Source organism: Chionomys nivalis, chromosome 1, assembly GCF_950005125.1.
Source record: "Chionomys nivalis chromosome 1, mChiNiv1.1, whole genome shotgun sequence".
Lineage (NCBI taxonomy): Eukaryota > Metazoa > Chordata > Mammalia > Rodentia > Cricetidae > Chionomys > Chionomys nivalis.
Genome location: NC_080086.1, coordinates 44,354,003 through 44,375,794, shown reverse-complemented (window position 1 = coordinate 44,375,794; position 21,792 = coordinate 44,354,003). Strand labels below are relative to the sequence as shown.

Genomic DNA, 21,792 nt, shown 5'->3' with positions numbered 1-21,792 from the left:
AGGGAAAACCTGTCTGTTCTTGTACATACACAATTCTTCCTATTTTGTTTTATGTACTATGATAAAAGGATAATTTTGATCCTTTGCACACCTTGGTTTGATTACCCAATAGTTTAACTTAGGTCTATGGCAAAGTTTAACATTGATAATAATGATAGTTCTTTTTTTTTGAAATACCGTGCATTTCTGATTTCCCAAAAGCTTTTTTATGATGAACTTATTTTCTATAGGCCAAGATATAATATACCTTTGCTTTTCGGGCAAATAATACTATCAGCCACAAAATAATTAGATATTAGACCGAATAAGTAGATATTCTACTGTGATACTGTGTATGTATGGAGGAAATCACTGTTTTAGAGGAACCAATAGAAACACAAGTAGTGAGAGTAAAATTCCTAGGCTGGGGAAGTATTTATGCCTCTTTAATGTTATTTTGAAATAATTACAGACTTACAGAAAATAGCAAAAGGAGTCAATTCTCTTCTCACACTATGTATATCCTAGCGATCAAACTCACATCATCAAGCTTAGTGGCGAGTACCTCATACATGTCTGTACATGTTCCCTTATGAGCATGCATGTGTGCACATGTATACACATACATTCACAAACACCATAAAAATTTTAAAGTAGTATTAAATTTTTTCATAAATCTTTTGCCCTACTTCTAAGTTAATATTATACATAAGTATAATTGACAAAATCAAGAAATTGTTATTGCTATAGTACTGTTAATTAAGTAACTTATCTTATTTGAAGTTTCACAGGTTTAGATTCCAAGATCCAACCTGAAATGTCATCATTTATACTTTCGCTTTCTTTTTACTTTCCATCAGTTCCTGAGACTTTCCATGCCTTTTTCTGCCTTTGAGCATTTGGAAATCATTGGTTAGTTATTTTGTATAATGTTAGTAATTCCCTGACATTTATTTATTTATTTATTAAAGATTTCTGCCTCTTCCCCGCCACTGCCTCCCATTTCCCTCCCCCTCCCCCGATCAAGTCTCCCTCCCTGGTCAGCCCAAAGAGCAATCAGGGTTCCCTGTCCTGTGGGAAGTCCAAGGACCACCCACCTCCATCCAGGTCTAATAAGGTGAGCATCCAAATTGCCTAGGCTCCCACAAAGCCAGTACGTGCAGTGGGATCAAAATGGTTAGGAATGAAAGGTTATGACAAAAGAGTATTGTGTCCCCACCAAGTAAAATATCAACTCATAAAGCAAGATTTCTCATCACTGCTGAGTGTGAGCTTGATAATTAGGTTAATATGGTCGCTGACTTTGCCACTGTAGCTATCACCTCCACCTTGAAAATGACTTCACACAAAGGTCCGTGTATTCAGTCTTAACTTATTACATGGTAGGCAATCACTGTGCTCATTTATGCCTATTTTCCTTAGCAAAAGTTATATTTCCAACTAGTTGTTATCCAAATATGCTTACTAATAATTAATACAGTCATTTAGACATTTTTGGGTAAAAATTACTTTATAAGTGGAAATAGTCACCCACGGCATTTTAAATAAGATCATAAATAGAATAGTTCATAGTAAGTTGGCAGTGTGTTCATTTCATTCCCAGAGCTACAGAGACATCTGTTATATAAGTGGCAGTCCAGCCCTGAAACCTGGTTTTCTCAGATCCTATATAATTTGCCCAATTTAGCCTAAGTCATCCTGATTAAATAAAGAATATATTTAATACTTGCTACCTATTTTGGATAATTAGACTAAATAGATAGATAACCACCCACAGATAAGAGCATATATAGCTCCTTCAAAATGGTCACAGGTATAATTTCTTCTGTTGCAATAAGGCAGAAGCAAATCCTTTAGCATGCCAATCATTTTGAATTTAGATGCTGTGATTCAGTCTCATGGGTTGGCCTCTGTACTAATGAGGAAGTCTACCCACCAATGCCGAGCAAGGGAGCATTTTTCTGGGAGGTTTATAAGATTCTTGCTCTCTCTGTCTCTTTGTCACCAATATGTGCCCTGATACATCACACAGAAGTAACATTGGCCATTTACAGGACCAAAAGGAAGCAGCAGAATTATGTTGGAGAAATAAGTGGCTCCCATTCACTTTCAAGCCCACTGGTCTCTTGGACAAATGTGTACTTGAAGTTATTGTGATTGTCTGGTAATCTGTATCACCCTTGAGGCAGCTACTGGTACATGACGCATGCTCAAGAAAGAAAAACAACACAGCTGGTGAATTTATTGTTGTTCCCCCTACTTTCTACGCAAGAATCAGATTTGGGGAAAACAAAACAAAACAAACAAAAAACAACAAGAAATGGAGGCAACAGGTTATTTAAGTTCTTTTGTTGTTGTTGTTTATAAGATGCCTGAACTAAATAAAAATTCATTAAGAATTGCTCAGATGATAGAGAAATTTGGTACCTCTTATATAGAATCATAGACAATAAAACAGAATTATGAAGAAGTATGTTTTAAAAAAAAAGTAGAACATTCAAGAAAAAGTGTCCCAGAAAATAAGCTAAAATATGTGCTGGAATGTAAACTCCATGAGGAAAGGAATGGCCTAATTCACTAAAATTCCCAATGCCCATTTGGATACAAATATTCAAAAGATTTTTTTAATTATTATTGATGTATAGTAGTTATGTATAATCATAGATATCTTGAAATTTTCATATATGTATGTAATATATTTCTATCATATTTACCTGCCTCCATTATACTTTCTTGATTGTCTCCAATACCCAATAATCTCTTCTCTATTCTAAACTACTGAGTTCGTGAACTGGATATTTGGAGCACATTCCCTGTCAAAGGATACTTTGCTCAGCCAAGTTATGGGGGAGAAGAGAGCTTGGTCCTGCCTCAACTTGATATACCAGAATTTGTTGACTCCCCACAGAGTCCTTTCTTGAGAAGTGGATGAAAAGTTGGGTGAAGCGAAGGTGGAGGATGCGGATGTGTGGGAGGAGGGAGGGAGCAGGAACTATGGTTGGTATGTAAAATGGAAAAAAAAAAACCTTTATATTTAAAAAATATAAAAAGGTTTCTGATGATGAATTTGGTCAGTATTCTTTTCAGCCTAAATGAGTTTATTCTGTGCATCTTTTTAGGCAGTTTTTTTTTCAAGGTAGACATTTCTGAGAAACATTGTTTCGCAGTAAGCTACCTAGTATTCTGACTCTTAATCTTTCCTGTCTCCTCTTCTGTGATTATCCCTGAGCTATTGATACAGTAACTGTGATTTAAATGTATCAGTTGAAAATGGGTCCTTGTGATATATTGATCTCTGCAATGTGTCCAGGATGATTTTCTGCAATGGTTTCCATTTGTTGGAATGAGAAGCTCCTTTGATGATGGGTGATAGCTACAGTTATCTGTGAGGATGAGGAAGAGATTTAGAATGTAAAAAGGAATTAGGGTGATCTAGTAAAGTGCTGGTAATAGATTCGTTTCTGCTTGCATTATGGCAATATAATCTTCTTTACAGTATCTCATGAGTTTCTTTAAAAACTTCTGAAAATTGTGGTTATATTTTGTAGTAGGGAACTGCAGGCCTGCTTTTCATCCTGCCCGGCTCCTGCACAGCTAGCTTTATGCCCCGAAATAAAAACACACAAATTGTATTCTTTTAAACACTGCTTGGCCCATTTCTATTCATGTGTGTAGCACCCCAAGATGCGCTTACCGGGAAGATTCTAGACTACGTCCATCCTGGGTCGGAGCTTCATTGCATCTGCCAGGGAGAGGGGAACATGGCATCTGTCTCTCAGAGGAGCTGCCCTGCATCTGAGCTCACTTCCTCTTCCTCCCAGCATTCTATTCTGTCTACTCCACCCACCTAAGGGATGGCCTATCAAATGGGCCAAGGCAGTTTGTTTATTGACAAATGACCTTCCTCCATCATTTTTCCTTTTTCTGTTTAAACAAAAACAAAAAAACAAAAAAAAAAAAGGAAGGCTTTAACTTGTTTGCTTAGGTAATATTATATCCTTCTGGAGTCTTTGATGGAGTTGAAGAATGGTTAGTTATAGTTATAGTTTTCCTTAGTTATGATAAAAGATAAAATAGATATAAATATTGTAACTGTAATTCTTGCTTGATTACTGTTTTGTTATATGTAATTTTACTATGTTAAAGTTAAAGCCTTTCTTTTTTGTTTAAACAGAAAAAGGGGAAATGATGTGGGAGTGATTTCTTTATAATCTGTTGCTTTCATTGGTTAATTAATAAAGAAACTGCCTAGGCCCATTTGATAGGCCAACCCTTAGGTGGGTGGAGTAGACAGAACGGAATGCTGGGAGAAAGAAGCTGAGTCAGGGAGTCGCCATGATTCTCCCACTCCAGACTGATGCAGGTTAAGATCTTTCCTGGTAAGCCAGCTTGTGGTGCTACACGGAATATTAGAAATGGGTTAGATCAATATGTAAGAGCTAGCCAATAAGAGGCTGGAACTAATGAGCCAGGCAGTGATTAAAAGAATACAGTTTCCGTGTAATTATTTTAGGTAAAGCCATGCGGGCAGCCGGGTGCCAGGGACGCAGCCCCGCCGCTCCTATTACAACAATATTTCCATTTTAAATATGAAAAAGTAGAAGATGGGATGCAGCTTCAAAGTCTTAAAAAGCAAGAATGAATATTGGGTCTATCAACAAAGACAATATATTTTCTAGTGCCTATGCTTTTATGTTCCAGCTCTACTGCATTAACAAAGTGTTTGATTATTTGTTTCATGGCAAAATAAAATGATTTCCATGAGTAGAACTTTTTGGTTCCTTGCTCCGTTAACCTCAAACCTGCTGCTAGCATTCACTAAATAATTTGTGAGTAAGATTTTATTTACCCCCTTTATTGGTATAGACCATCACAGAAGTCTTTGGGAACTGTTTTTGTTGGAAATCTTCTGGTTTTGATGAAATAAGTACAGACTCTTTTTAAGCTCCCAGATATCTGATTTGGCTGTCTGAGCAATCGGCAAGCTGTGCATAATGATAAATATACTAGTAAGCTTTGCTTCCCCACTAAGTGCATGCAAGTAAAAGCCCTGAATGTTGCATGCCTCTTGCCTCTTTAAATCTGACACCTAATGTATTAGGTATTAGAGTGTTTTGTGCTTACCTTTAGCTCTTCTTTAGTTTAGGTGATTAAAAAATGCCTGTTGCTGTCTGTATTGCAACACGCTTCATTAACAGTGATTTATTTGGGAGTTTAACAAAATTGGCACTGTGCAGCACACCAGTGGGCAGGAAGAAAACAAACGTGAGATGGTTTCTTAAGAAATGTTATTTCCTCTGCTTGTGGTAGGAGCCCAAAAGCTTGTGGAGTTTGCTTTCTTCCTCCCAGAAAGCCTGAATAAGAATGTCTGGTCCCTGCCCTTGGTCCTTAGTTTCCAACTCTCTCTCCTGTCACGTTCACTTGGAAGGGTAACCAAGGATTTCCTTTGTGAAATTAGGCACTCCTCTCTGCCTAGGCTTCTTCCCAATGCCTGATGATTCCAGGCCTTTCCTATCTTCCCTCAACAAATCTTCCTGCTCAAAACCATGCTCAGCTTTTTCTCCAAGACTCCAATTATAAATATTTTTCTCTCATATTCTTTTCAACAACTCTGCATCTTTACTGTCATTTTACCAAAAAAGAAAGTGAGGTCAGCAGAGGTTAAATGACTTGCCTAAGGTCAACAGCTAAGTGGTAAAGCTGGGATTTAGACCTGCCTGGTATAATGCTACAGCCAAAATGCTGAACTTACAAAGGGGAGCAATGATGTTTTTATTTTCTTTGCAACATATATTGATTTTGTCGTGTCTATTTGAAATGCTCTGTTGAGAAGATTCTGGGGCTGCCCTCAGGCTAAGCAGGAATGAGTGCCAATCAATTAACATTACTCTCTGAGGGAGAGGAAGAAGGGAGAGGCGCCAGGCATGTGTCTTTCCTGAGCAATGATTTACTCTTGTTCTTGTTTTTATTGTAATGAAACACGATGCTATAGGAAAGGCATTCTAATGGAAAGATAAAGCATCAGAGTCATCAGAATGCAAAACAAAAGCTCTGCTTTTAAAGCTGAATATTGGCCCCACACATCTACTTTGGTAAATTCAAGAGTAGATAAATGACCATGAAGTAACACATTACAATTCACTACAGGGCAGGACAGAATTATTTTGTATGTCTGGTGGCAATGTTGTATGCTTTTATGTATATTTCTGATCTCATCAAACTATAACAGAACAGTAAAATATTCTTCAATAGTCTTAAGAATGAAATATTTAACCTTGAAATTAGTCTTTTTCTCCTAAGACTGACAAGGAGCAATTTACTTAACCTATAAAATGAAAACTATGTTTCTTTCTACGTTAAGTGTTATTTTAAAGATTATATTACTTAAAGTTAATTCACAGGTAACTACTTCTCCATGAAAAACTCTGTACATGATGTCTATTATTTATCATTTCCATAATAATTTTGTATTATGTTCCTTCATTTATTACCACCGTGATTGAAGGGTTTAATCACAGCGTCTTTCATGGTGATTATTTCCTATTACATTTTGATGTGTGTTCTCCATACATGCAAGTATCATCTCTGTGGAGAATTATGAATAACATTTCAGGGGAAATAGGCAAAATTTGTGTTTTCAATTGAATTGTAATAGAAGTTTTGAGCTCTTTCTGTTTGCTTCCTTTAAACAGGTTTGTTCAAATGTTCAATGCCTATGCTGGGGAGTTGACTCAGGAGTTGAAAGACACTTGTGCTCTGGCAGAAAACCTGGGTCCATTTCTCAGTGCCTACATGGTAGCTCACAATCATCCCCAACTATGGTTATAAGACCTCCTTCTTCTTCCCTCTGTAGGTACCAAGGAAGCACATGGTACACATACATACATGCAGGCAAAACATTCATGTGCATAAATTGAAAAGGAGTCTTTATTTAAATACTCAATATCTCTTTGTCCTGAATTCATTGCACTTGTTAAAGCTGATGTGCTACAGGGTATGTTTGAGCTTATTGAATGAATTCACTATCATAAAAAGAAGAAGGTAAATTTGTAATACACATTTAAAAATGAAACCGGATAAAGAAATCACTAATGTTAAAAAATGTTGAAAGAGAGATGGAAGAAAGGAGGGAGGAAAGAAATACAATTGATGAGGTTCAGATGAAAATGTATTATCTGAAATATATGATATAACTAAATTTGAAAAACAGTAGAACAAGGTGTTATTGTCATTGAAAATCACCGTGTAAGAGAAAAGAACTCTTATCCATAAGAGAAGAGAAAAATTAAATGAGTAGCACATAAGATAAACTTAATTATCAATTTTAAAAAGTCATAGAAAGAGCCTAGAATGGAAAGCTACTTCCTAAATGAGAGTGAGAAAGCTATGTTTATATATTCCTTTAATATATATAAAAGTTAAACAAAAGTCCAAGAGTCAATACAGTAAGGGTAATGGTAAAAATAAAATGCTACGGATTCCCTGAGGGGCAGAGCGGCAGAAAGGCTGCAGGCCTCGAGTGGCAGCAGTGGGCAGGGGGCCATGAGACCACATTGCAGGTCCCTAAGCTGTGGCAGGCAGCTGGCAGTGGGTCCTGAGACCACATCAGGCCACAAAGGCAGTCAGGTCCCAGGCAGGAAGCTGCATGGTGGGTAAGAGACCAAGAGGGATAGGCACCCCATGCAAAGTGAAATTGGATATTTATTTGGTGGGTTATGAAAGGGAAGGAGAGAAGGGGGAAGAACAAAGAGAGAGGCAGAAAGAGAGAGAGACAAAGACGGAGGAAGTGGAGAAGTGGGTGGAAAGGAGAAACAGAAGCTGCCTCTTTGAAAGAGAGATGGAAAGGGAAGGACTTGGGCTGCTGGCAGAAAGGAAGATCTGCCTGCCACAGCAGTTAATGGGGTGGGTGTGGGCAGGGCTTGTCTCTTAAAGTGATAGGACAGATAATTACAGTAAGCTATTCCTTATGGAAGATATTGATCGTGATTATGTGTTTGTAGCTAGGGATTCAATTTCCTGTAACAACCCAGTGCACAGATTTCAAAAGCAAAATATCTCAAACTATTTTTGAGATGGGGAATGGAGAATATAGGAGGAAACTCATTGATGACAAAAGCTTGGTGTTTGCTTTTTTTTTTAACTAAGTATGAAGAGACAGCTCTTTTCTGAGATAGCAGTGCAATTAAATGTTTTAGTAAACTTAACACTCTGGTTCAGCCCTCTCTAACTTTTGAAGGAAATTGTGCAATGAGAAAGTATTGCCACTGAGCCTGGACCCCAGTTATTCTGAAATGTAGATCAGTGGTGTATTTGTAATACCATATTATGATTATTAGAAATACTTTGATTTTTGCAGGAGTACCCTTAGTAGCCATGTATAGAAGTCCAATGTCAAGGAAACTATTAAGACATAAGACCACATGGAGAAATTGGCAGTACTTTTCGATGAAAGAGGTTTTTTGAGAATTGGCATGCGGGCATAAAAGATGAATTAGCAGCTCAAAGCCCATGTTGCTCTTTCAGGAGACTTGAATTTAGTATCCTGTACCTCTAGTGGGTTGCTCGCAACCACTTGTAACTCCAGTTTCAGAAATTCTGATGCCTTCAATTGAGATTGAAATTAATATGGCATTACTGCCTTCTACCATAGAACATATCTGCTTGACATAATCATTATGTAGAATCAACAAAGTAAAAAGTACTGTTTTGCCTATAAATCTTTTAATTACACAGAGAGTGGTGTTCACCATTTCTTGAGGTCCTCTCTGATGTGGTCTTGGTAGATATCATCAAAATCAGCTTCTGGGAGAGTTTGTAGGATGTATGTAAGGAATCCTATCTCACTCATGTCAATCACTTGGTTATTAGTTGTAACGTCTCAAATACATTACCAGTATTTTTTACATTCTTGCCCTAAGCAAGGCAGACAATTAAACCAAATAATGGTCTTTTCCCCACCATTGCTAGCAGTCTGGTCATTACAATCTCCAGCAAATCAGAAGGGGTGGGTACCACATAGGAATGGAAGAGTTGTTACAGAACAATGCTAACACAAAAGACAAAGTTAAATGATCTACTTAAGAAACCTGTGAGTTTTCAGTATTTAAGAATAAACCAGATGGTATACCATAAAACAGGTAGATTGTCTGTAGTTCTTATTTGATTATAACCTAACTTGCATGCTCACTTACCATGTCTACCCAGGTGACTTTAAAATCTTTTGTGAGTTGAGGCTTTGACCTCTGTAATTTGTATATTACCATTTGTATAACTGGTTTTATCTTTTAAAAATATGTTGATTGAATATTAAGATCTGACTACAGTCCATTTTCTCATCTGTATATCAGGCACATTGCTTTCCATGGAATCTCACTTTTCTTCATGCTTTCATTTACGTTCACTGCCTTTCCACCATTGTGATTGACAGAACCCCTCAATAGCCAATTGTAGAGCTAGAATGTGATCAGCTATACAATGCAACTTCAAATGATCCTCTTTTCAATCCCTCAACTAAGAATGTCAATGCTGTCAATAAATAATAATTAGCAAGAAAACCAAACTTCCTGTTGTACTTACATATGTGGGAGAGGCATTCTGAATTAATTATTGAGAATTGTGGCCTTCTGACAAAGATTCAGCTCTAAAATATGTATTATTTGAATGCTATATACATTCTGTATTTTTGCTTGCTGATAGTCCAGGTTGGCTTTGCCAGAGAACAAAATGAAAAGCATAATTGGAATAGAACATCACAATCAAAACATGAGATCAGACTTTGGGAGACATTTTACTTTCCAAAAACAATTCATTGCTTATAGCAGAAAGTCAACTACTTTAGTAAGAAGACATGAATTTGAATAGAGCCTGTATTGATATCTGAATATTTGATCTTGGAAAAGTTCCATAGGCTCTCACATTCTAATTTTCAAAGCTGTCATTTTAGAAAGGACAGTGCTACATGACCCCGCCATGGTTGTGAAAGTTTAAATGAAAAGTGAATGTAAAAACACTGTACACCCATAAAAGATGTTAGGTACATTTATTCTTCCATTTGCATGCCAGCTCTTTCGTGACTCCCTTTGCTGACAAGTCACTATCGTTCTATGTGCCTATTAAATGTCAAAGGAGAAAGCAGAGATGTTTCTTCATAAATTTAAAAACTCGGTTTGATAAGGTGTGAGAGAGTGGAAAAAGTTAACTGTGAATATGAGCCTAATCATAAATAAGCATGCACAAAGCATTTTGGTTTACCTATAGAATGCTCTCTGGTAGCAGAGAAAGGTTCACGTGTGATTTCCAACCTACAGAATATCCGACACAATTAAAGATTACATAGCTTTCCCCAAACCATATGGCTCTCATGACAAAACCAAAAAGAATTCAATGTGCTTCCTTTTAAATCCAGCCTTTTTCTGCTTGGTCTTCATGATTAAGGTCTTGAAAAATGCATTATAGATTAACATCATATTTAGTAATTGAAGATATAATTACCTTGTTGACCATGGGAGAAAAAGAGAAGAAATAAGTTAAATATTTATTGCTATGAGGGCTGGATTGGAAAGTAGGTCCTTGCACAGAGAAGTCAGCTACTTGGGATCCTGTCTCTCTTGAAAGCTATTCTAGCTCTGCCCTTGCCCTTCCAAAGCAAGTCTGAAAGTTTGCCCATGGTCCAAACCCAGTGTTTTATGTTGCTTTTGTGGATCCAAATTCAGGTCCTTATTCTTGGTAGATAAGTGCTTTACTGGTTGAACTGTCTCTCCAACCCAGGTTCAAAACCTTTAAATACACCATGAAGACTGGTTGGAAATTAGCATTGAATTTATCTTCAATAACTTTTTTGTTTCAGAACCCCAAACCACACCTGTTCCCAGCTATCTTTGACAAGGATAGCTTCTGAACCAACTTTAAGACAGTACCCACGCTAAGAGGTTCATGGATTTTCTCCTTAATCTGTCCAAGAAGCATCTAATTTGCATATTTTTTCAATTATTTTGCAGATGAACCACATGTGTGGTAGGTTCAAGATGAAACCACAGCCAGTGTCAGGGTGCACATTTTACTCTTCTGTGTCTTTATAACCTGACACCATCTGAGATCCATTTCTTGACTGTTGATTTTTCCAGTAGTTGGCATTAGGAAGCTTTTTCTCCATTATTTGGTCATTAAGATTGATTCATGCAGCCCCTTTGAAGTACATATTTGAGGACCTTGCCCCACCCATTTCTGGATGCCTTTCCCTTTTTTTCTGCCTTCACAACTTGCCTTAACACATTCACCAGATGCTTTGTATTGAATTATAATTACTGGTTTATTTGCCCTTCACAAGTAAACTGTATGCTGACTAAAGACAAGGTCTTGCCTTGCTTGTCTCTGCATACCCACTACTTAACATTGTCCCTACCACATGAATGCCACCACAATTTTAATCTAACAAGTGTCAGAATATATTTTAGGCCACGGCATGGCTGTTGCGTACAATCCTGGAAATCAAGGCTGTCAATGGTGGGCTGAATCATTCTTCTGTAGTTTCTTCGGTGATTTATTCTTTTGTACAATTACTAGTGTAGCCATTCCTCGAAGGATTGGGGGAATTTTTGCTTAGTATGAGAATATTTTTTTTAAAAAAGTAGAATTCTCAGTTATCTATCTCCTTCTTCCTCAGAGAAAAATAAGCAAGTTCTGTTTCATTGTGCACCATCCTCTCCAGGATTTATGTGTCAGTCCTGGAGAAGATCTCGGAGTTTGTGCATAGTATACTACCTCTGTTGCAGCTATCTTCCAATAAAGCAGAGAGAGCTCCAAGCTGCGCGGGAGATCTATTGCTGCCATAACTCTCAGCTTATCCTGCACCTTTCTTTTTGGTGCTGACTAGAAAACCGAAATTATGAAACTTTCTATCCTGCACCACGGTTCCACATGAGGGCCGTGAATCTCCAGCACCCCTCAGAAAACCTACTGCTTCTGATAATCCTGCCCATTAGAAAAATGACCATCAAGGACACCATTATTTCTGATTATAAAGAGCAAACCTTATCACCGGAATGTAAATAAATGTCCATACGGTTCTTGAATTTCTCCAACTCTTCAAAGAAGATGCCCCGTAAATAGTATCATTATCAGGAGCTAAATCTTGGTCTTGTAACTGGATACATTTCCCAAGCTGGTTTTAATTGCTCCTAGAAACTGCTTAACATTGTAGATCAATCTCTAGATCTGAGATGACATTACCGTGGCAAATTAATTATTAATACTCTGATCACTCTATTTAGACATTAATAGTTTTCATTGATCAGCACATCCTGTTTATCCAAAACGCCCTAATCGCCATTCATGTTATAAGAGTATCTGAACATAACCAATTAGAGACACAACTCCCTTTCAGCCACATCAGCAGATAACAGGTCAAAGGTCTCTCTTGTCGTCACAATGTATTATGTCTAGTTCTATCACAGCAGGAGCTATTTCAGGCTCCAAAAGAGATCTGTTCTCTAGGGACGGGAGCTTCTCTTCTTTTGTCTTTCTGGCAGATATGAAGGTTTTTCAGTGACCAGGTATAGTAAATTAATCCGAAGAGCATCTTTACACAGAAGCATGTATTTGCTCATAGTGTGTATGTCATACACGAGAATGAGATGAAAAGCCTCAGGTTAATGTCAATAAAAAATATACTCAGGGTTTCCATGATGCGTATATGCATTACATTTATACATATATTGAGGCTGCAGTAATCATCATATCTGATAACTGGAGGTACTTGATAGTTTTCAAAGTGGTTTCCTTGTCTTAAAGTGGTTTCATAGTCTTAACCAGGACAGTTTTTTCCAAAGCTGCCTTCACAAGAAAGCCAAGAAATACTTAGGACTACATAGCTAGTTACTGCCAGAGTGCCAGTTTCCTGACTCTGGAGTTTGTTGTCTTTGTTATGTGGTTGTCAGATGTATAGTAAGAGTAATACTCAGCATTCAGAAATGGGGATTGGGAGACTCATCACCTTGCTAAGTGCTTTCTAAGCCAGATAGTTGCATCCTTCCACAAGAAAGGCATACTGTACAGTCGATGAAGTTGTGAGTAGCTGTCTCCACCAGAGCACAAGCTGCTAAAGGCTAGAGGCAGCATGTTGTTTATTTTAAACATGTCCCTTGTATCTGGAAAGCAGATGATACTCCATATAAGTATCATGCATGACTGCCTGCATCATGTATGGGAGAATGTGGATGAGAGAAACACTAAGAACATGTAGTGATCTTCTGGTAACAGAGTAAAATTTGTTTAATGTTTTCTCTCAGATTCATTGAAATGTGACATAACCTAAGTAAATTTCTTAGTCAGGTTTTGTATTGCTGATATAAAAATACCATAACCTTCGGAGAAAAGTGTTTCAGAGTACAGATCCAAATCACAGTCGTCTGTCATTGAATGAAATCAGGACAATAACTCGAACTGGGCCAGGACCTGGAGGCAGGGACTATTGCAGAGGCCATAGAGAGATGCTTTTTACTGACTTGCTCCTCACGGCTTGCTCAAGCTGCATTTTCCAGAACCCAAAGACCATCTGTCTAGAGCTGGAATCACCCATAATAGTCTGGGCCCTTATGTATCAATCACCAATGAAGAAAATGTACCATAGGCAACTCTGGTAGGCACATTTTCTCCCTTGAGATTTCTTCTTCCAAAATAACTCTAGCTAGTGTCAAATTGACATAAAATTAACTATCAAAGTGGATATAGAATAAAAATTTTGAGATTATGAAATTATTTTCTATTGATGCAAATTCATAGTGTCTTTTGCAAAAGCACTGTCCGTAGCCTTTAGTAGACAGGTTCAAACACAGGTTATGTTTTACGATTTCTATAATCATCATCTGTAGGTTCTTACTCAGCAGTTTTTACTGGCACTAACTACAGTTAGGAAGTTAATTCCATAAGAGTCCATTTGGTCCAATAGAAAAGAAAATTTCACTTATTGTGCATTTGTAAATTAATTTATTCATATTCTTAGCATTTTATACACACACATATATAATATATTCTATTAGTCTTATCCCCCACCCCATCCTCTCTCACCCAGGCCCAGACTCTATCATTCATACCAGTCCCTTTCCAAGATTCATGACATTTGAGTTGACTTTTGGCCCACTTATTTAGAGTCATTTGTGTGAGCATTGATTGAATTACCTATTGGGTCCATTGATGGGGACAAACTAGAAGGCAGTGACTCTCCTGTTCCTTAGTAGCTCAGTACCAGTAAGTCAGCCCTTCATCCATGTGTGCCTGAATTTGGATGGGCCCATTCTTGTGCAGAACCAGCACGGATTTCAACAGCTGCTGTGAGTTCCTGAGTTCACTGGTGTATCTTGCCTAGATGGAATTTTACAGCTCATCCCACTAACTTCTTGCTCTTGTGTCCTTTACATCCTATATTTTGTAATGTACTCTGAACCTTAGAGGACATGTAAATGTTTTGTTTAAGGCTGAGTGTTCCATCCTCAAGTGTTCAGTCTTACTGAACATGCCTAATCTTATCTTAAAATACTTTAAACTGAATGCCAATCATTAAAACTTGATCAGTTTTCAAAAAGCCATGTTTTTTTTCTTTGAAAAGTTGTATGTACTTCTATAAGTCTGGGCCTGGGTCCCACATGTCCTTGCTCTGATTGAAGAGGACATGGACGAAAACTGCCCTTTTCTGCCAGGAGCTGCCAGGGCTCTCTATAATGCCAATGGTTTCTTACTTGACTCATGCATTTGTTTACGTAGCTTTTGAAAGGTTCACAGAATAAAATGCCTATCTTTACTGCAGAATTCTAGTTTAAGATTTCTAGCCAGTGAAAAAAATTATTGTTATTGTTTATTTAAGGGAGCTGTTTATCAGCAGGTGATTTTAGATTAAATTCTTTTTAAAAAAAAATCTCTCCATACTTTTTATTTAATTAATTTATTTTACAGTGTTAGATAAAGCTACGTTCCTACAAGTACATAACACACAGTGAGCCTATCCCCCATCACCCGTCAATACTACTCTTTCTCGCTGTTTCCCTCACATTGGTTCCCTTTGTCTTTCTAGGAAGCTTTGCTTCTACTTTCATGTTATCTGTACATATGTGATTTTAAATCTCAGTGAGACAGGATCCATGCATAAAAGAAACAAATGATATTTATCTTTCTGAGACTGAGTTAATTTACTTAAGGTTGTCTCCTACTGTATCTATTTTCCTGTGAACAATATAGATTCTTCGTTCTTTTTTAAATTTTGTCTTGGTTTTTCCATTCCAGTCCAGTTGACAGCAATTCATAATTGGGAAGATATATTTCAATAGACACCGGAGCTGTGTACCTTGGTTGCCTTTAGTTTTACCCCATTTTTCTTCAGTTCAATGAATCACCCAAGGCAGCTACTCAGTGTAGAAAAGGAGGTTTGTTGTAACTTTTAGTTTTGGAAGCTTGAAGTCTAAACAGATTTGTATAGACTCTGGCAATAACTCTGAGGTCACTGGAAGGAAGGAATACATGCAAGAAAAAGAGAAGACAGTAGCAAACAGGAGCCAAGGAATGAGTGAGTCAGGGCTTTCTGTCATAAATCACTCTTGCAAGGATTCGTGGGTCCCTTGAGAGTTTACCTTAATCCCTTTCGAGGACATCTCCTTCAAAGGCATAATCAGATCCCACCGAGTCCAGCCATTCTCAGATCTCATTATCTTACTTTACAACACTCTATGCCAAGCCTCTTGTATATGAACCTTCCAATAGAATATTCAAAAAGCCATATTCACATTGTAGCACAATTTTAAAATAGAATGTGGAACACAGCAGTGAATACATGAATTGGCAGAGTAATTAGAGTTTTCACACACACTTCCATTCTAGAAATTCAGAGTTCAACTTGAGACCTGTAAAAACTCACATTTTTTTTTTATCTCATTCTGTGGATATCTTGCTATTTAATTTTTTTGAATTTACTATTTTCTGGGGAAAAATAGCAAGACAAGATACGAAAGGACACAGAACAATCTGGTAAATCAAGGTCTCTTCTACTGCCTTCAAGTTAATTCCTTCCTATTCAAGAGAGGTTCTTATTTAGTACCAAGTCTATACAGAGGCATACTAGTCCTGGCCCTTACCTATGCATTGTTTGAAAGAAAGGAATATGAAGTGGGTTAAACATGTTCATCTACATTTGTAATCCCAACACTGAGGAGGCTGAGGCAGGAGAATTTGAAGCTGAGAGCCAGCATAGGCTTTATAGAGAACCCTATCTCAAAATAAAACAGAAGTAGGATGCTTTTTTGTCTTCATATTTATAATTTAGTGTTCTTTCGTTTTCTTCAATATTTTCCACAAGCGGATTTTATACTTATTCAATTAAAGGCAGATATTCAGAGACTGTAAGGAGACACGGAGCCAAATCTCACTGTAATGTCTCTTCTTGTCCACAGATTAAAGGTTGCACAAAACTTAAAAGGAGCAGAAGCAGCGGTTCTATTCACTTGTTATTGGACTTGAAACTCCTTTGACCTCGGAAACTGAAGATGAGGTTGCCATGGGAACTGCTAGTGCTGCAATCATTCATGTTGTGCCTTGCAGGTAGAGTGTCATTTCAAAAGTTTTTGATTTAAAAGTGCCACTGTATTTCACACTAATTCAAAAGTGGGCCTTTGCTTTAGACAGCGATGGTAAAATCCTAATTGTGCAGGTTACTGTGGCTAGCATTTGCTGACAGTGGTGAATACACCTTCTTGCCGGTCTTTTACTGGCTCTTTTCATGGTGCTCTGTCCAGACATCACAGTGATGTTTCATCTGTTGAACTTTCCCTTTACAGCTTTTTAAGTCATTATTTAGCTTGAACATTGCTTTTTTTGCTCATTCCGGGGCTCAATTGCCCAGAGATGTTAGGCAGTAATTCTAATGATATAGTTAGAAGTGTTGCCTGTTTGCTGTCAGTGGATGGGATCTTATCTGAGTAGTTCTTTCAATTCACTCCATCTTATTACTCTATGCTTTTCGTTTCAGTGCGCCTATAGCCTCTAATAACCAGAAAATAAAATACAGAGGGTAATACTCATGGGAAACCACTAGAAAAGGGGCTTTAAACATCCAAACGTGTTGTCTAGGACTTTTTCAGTTGTCCGGGTGATTTGAGTGCCTGACATGTGTGATTCAGGAGTGATGCATTGTAAGTGCAGGGAATTGTTTCCTGGCTTGGATTGGTACACATCTTTCAGAGTTTTTTTAAATGATTTAGATTGACCTGATCTGTTGGTCATAGTGTTAATTCCTAGGACATTTGAATATACTTAAAGAGTTTTTGTTTGTTTGTTGTTTTTTGTTTTGTTTTTTGTGACATGAAGTCCTGAAACAAATAGAGCTTTTGAATTCCTATTCTTTAAACAATTTATACATTTATATACTAGTGGGTAACTTGCAATGTGGATGCCCAGGATTATAATCCCAAGCAGAACGTATACAACTACCATGTTCTTTTTTTTTTTTTTTTTTTTTTTTTTTGGTTTTTCGAGACAAGGTTTCTCTGTGGTTTTGGAGCCTGTTCTGGAACTAGCTCTTGTAGACCAGACTGGTCTCGAACTCACAGAGATCCGCCTGCCTCTGCCTCCCAAGTGCTGGGATTAAAGGCGTGCGCCACCACCGCCCAGCCAACTACCATGTTCTTGTGTTTGTCTTAATTTACAAGTAGACAGTTTGCCAATACAAGCAAAAACAGTACTGGCATGTGTGGGTCTCTCCCTTCATGGCAGGTGCTCTACTAAGCACTTGTGCTTAATCTTATTTCATTTTTGCATTAATCCTAGGAGGTAAGTATTTTGAGGGGCATTTTTATTACAATAGTGGAGAATATTGTTGATCAATCAAGAAGTGGGAAAAATCATTGAAATTCATAATTCCTGTACTTGAAACTTCTATATCTCAAAATTCAGACTTGTCTTGAGCATCATGAATTACGTTATTTTAGTGGCATTGTCAGCTTGGCCAGTTCATGATTAAAATTCACCCTTGAAATTGTGCTTTTAATTCTTATTCGTTTTAGAACTTCAAACTATCAATCATTTATGAATTCTTTAGTTTATCATTTTACTAGCATATTGGTTGTTTTAATTTGTTGTGGTTTATTTATATTATTTGGATACAATTTTCTTCAAATCCAATTTTAACATTCTTACTTGGTTTGAATATACAACATGCTCACACTTCCATGACTCATGAACATTTTGTAATCATTTTTTAGAGATTATATTTATCTCACCTGTATGTTCAGAGCCTAAATCTTCAACAATCTCAACATTATTACACAAACTGTACACATCAGCTGGTTTTCTCTGATACCTAATTCTCTAAAGACCTTGACTGAGGTCTTGAAACTTTTATTTATTATAATGATTCTGCACAGATAACTTCTAAGCTATGAAGGAGTGAATAGATTTCCCAGTTTTAAAAGCAGAAATGTATACATTTAGCCTAGTGTTCTTGAGGCGATATCAAGAAATTAAAGGCTGTAAAATCTGAAAGCTACACGCCTTTTCATTTGTGTTTTGAAAGGCTTGAAGTCCCAATCCAATAATGCATATATTAATATTCTCTTCCCATATACCTCTTTCGGGGTATATAAAATCAAGCTATGATTAATGTTTTTGTTTTCTTGCTATTTGCCTTGACTTCATTAATTTCTATAGCACTCAACACTCTCAATGCTGAACAGATTTCTTTAACTGCTCATTTTTATATTTCTATATATCATCCATATTTTTATGCTTCTTTAGCCTTAAGTTTCAGAATAAATTTGGCAAGAACAGTCTGTATGCTTATGTTTACTGTAATTATCACCTCTCAAATATCTCTTTTCCTGATCATTTTCTGTTCCAAATATATCATCAGGCTAACTTTGCCTAGGAGTAATCATTTAAGACTCTTTAATTGTTCAGGGACACTGATTGGTGATTTTTAGTTCAGTGTGTTTTCTTTCTTTTTTTTTTAATCAAACAATAGTTTCACTCTCTAGTGTTAATTTGATAATTTGAAAATGCAAAAAAAAGAAGAAAAAGAAGAATACCTGTATCAATCACCTAAAAGTTAAATGAAAAAGTAATTGACCTTTACTTATGTACCTCTAAAGCCACTCAAACCTGGGGTGACAATATTATACTTTCTAAAGGAGCAGGGAAACTGTCAGATTGTCACCACATAATCAACAATAGTAGTAACTATGAAAGAACCAGCATATGCCTGTTCTCTGTGTGTATGTGCATATATACCTGAACCCAGAGTGTTTCACATTTTGTGTATAATTTCATGGAGTTATAGGATCATAATATTAATGAAGCAAATTAAGATATGTTTTAAAGATGCAGATTCAAGCATGGAACCACAAACTGTTCCCCTAACATTCGGTTTCCTTGTCATGCAAAATAATACCATTTATAATTAGACTTTAGGACCTCCTTTTGTCAAGAAAATACCTTTAACATACCTAAGATTTGGTCTCTATTATTATTTAGATATGTCCTACAATGTTATATAATCCATGATATTTTCATGAAAATATATATAGATGAATTAAAATGGCATTGCTCCTTTTTGCTCAAAGCTTTTACTTCCCCAATTGCTTCAGTTTTCTTCAGATCACTTATCAGCATCTGCAGAATATTATTTTAGAGGTGTGTTGTTTTAGAGGCAAATATTATCTGTATTGGTATAAGAATTTTTCCTTTTAGTTCACTGCTCTATACCCAACATCTGGAGGCATAGCATATATGGCTAGTATCGATTCAATGAGTGGTCCATACTAACAAGTCACATAAAAAAGACTGAGAGAGAGATGGAAAAGAGAGGGAGAGAGAGAGAGAGAGAGAGAGAGAGAGAGAGAGAGAGAGAGAGACATAGAGAGAGAGAGAGAGAGAGAGAGAGAGAACCAAAGCACATATCTCCAATTCCAGGATCTTTTGTAGTTATGAGATACAATGGGGTGCTCTGAAATTGTCTTTATTATAGCTCAATGAATGAATAACCTATGAGGCTAACCCCTACATGTATTTTTAAATTAGAAATGAATGTACAAAATATTAAAATTGCTAGGGATTGTTTGGCCAATAGCCCTTTACCCATTTTGGCTTCAACTATAGCTCTGGTGGTATTTTTCTGTAGTTCTCTGCCTCAAGACATTCTCGTACATCATAAGCCTGGGGAACCATGAAACTAACCCTCTCCTTGGGGGCAGTCCTCAGTCAATGGAGCATGACAGTCCACAGATAAATGACTAAGTCTTCTGCTATTTGGAGAGTTGATTTTTAGGCAGTCTTTTCTTGCAGTACCTTAGGCATCCCCAACAGGAAAAACCCCAAATGCCCACAGTAGCAACTTCTGCCTTTGTTCTCTACTCTTGAATTTTGGAATTGCCTTCAGAAAAACTAATTGTTTAGATATTCTTCTCTCAGACTCAGCTTTGGGAGACTGTAAACCAATAGTATATGCACAACAATCAATAGAGACAGATATTAATGTTGTCCATATCAGTGATTAGGAAGACACCAGACAAGAAGCAGAAGCACAACCTTGACAACTGACAGAAGAGCTGACTTCATATGTTTATACATATATGCCCAAGCATGCTTATACTTCAAGAAATTCATGCACATACAACATCATAGAGTTAAATCTATAAGCATCTAGGTTGTGCAACTGGGTTGTACCAGTCGTTTCGTTGTTTACTAGTGTCATTGTTTACCAGATGTTTGACAAGCCATTTTGCCTCTCATGAATTCAGTTTACACCTCTGTGTAATGAGAGGCTGGAACAGATAGTCTCTAAAGAACATATTTCAACTCCAAATATTTACAATTTTCTCCATGCTCATGATTTGAGATACAAAAACGTATGGTGATTTGGTTAGAACCAAGTCTAGGATTTCAACTAATATGAAATTTCACATAGGTCATGTGCTTTACAATGTGTTCCTAATTCTGTTCATGTTGGCAGTGTTTGAAAGAAAGAATAAAATGGCTGGCCCATATGTGATGTGCAGCAAAAGGTATGAAGACTTAAAAAAAAAAAAAAAAAGAAAAAGAAAAAGAAAACCCTCTGTGAATGTGTGTAAAAATGTAAGCATGGCACAGTCTCAGATCCTCTTGATTTCAGGGAGGCTAAATTTATTTTCCTCTTGGTTTGCCATTTACCAACTTCAGCAGCTGTCTCTTTTTGAGAATTTTGTTGATTTGTACACATACGTACACACACCTATGCTGTTGTTACATCTGACTGTAAGTGATAGAGAAATGTCCTAGATAGTTTATAGGAGAAATACTCTATGATTAGACTCAGATTGGTGGGTATTCATAAAACTGGAGCAAGGAGTCCCCAGTAGAATAATGAATTATAGGGATGCAGCTCAAATATGTGATAGTAAAAATGATAACCAAATGTCAACACCTGGATACAAACACACAAAAATAAGTCCCAGGTGAGTGTTATGGAAGGGAATTGTCTATGGTTTGGACTCCTTATAGACCCTATTTGTTGCAAGGAGCTCCCTTATTTTGTTCTGGCTGCTTAGCCCTGAAATAATCACACAGAAACTGTATTAATTAAATCAGTGCTTGGTCCATTAGCTCTAGCTTCTTATTTGCTAACTCTTACATCTTAATTTAACCCATCTCAATTAATCTGTGAATAACCATGGGGTTGTGGCCAACCAGCAAAGTTTCAGTGCATTTGTCTCCACCAGCAGCTCCATGGCTTCTCCCTAACTCCACCTCCTTTCTCCTAGCATTCAGTTTAGTTTTTCCTTCCTACCTAAGTTTTGTCTTATC

At 37.0% G+C, this 21,792-nt stretch overlaps 1 protein-coding gene across 4 annotated transcripts in view; it reads left to right on the top strand.

Annotated features, from left to right (window-relative positions):
• The window catches only part of LOC130871170 (contactin-4), a 1,056,779-nt gene that overhangs the window by 512,083 nt on the left and 522,904 nt on the right, over positions 1-21,792 (top strand). For all 4 annotated transcript variants that reach the window (XM_057764481.1, XM_057764498.1, XM_057764473.1 and 1 more), the window contains one exon: positions 16,413-16,560. In XM_057764481.1, the coding sequence (XP_057620464.1) occupies positions 16,506-16,560 (55 nt within the window). In that variant the 5' untranslated portion in view covers positions 16,413-16,505. The remainder of the gene's footprint in view (positions 1-16,412; positions 16,561-21,792) is intronic.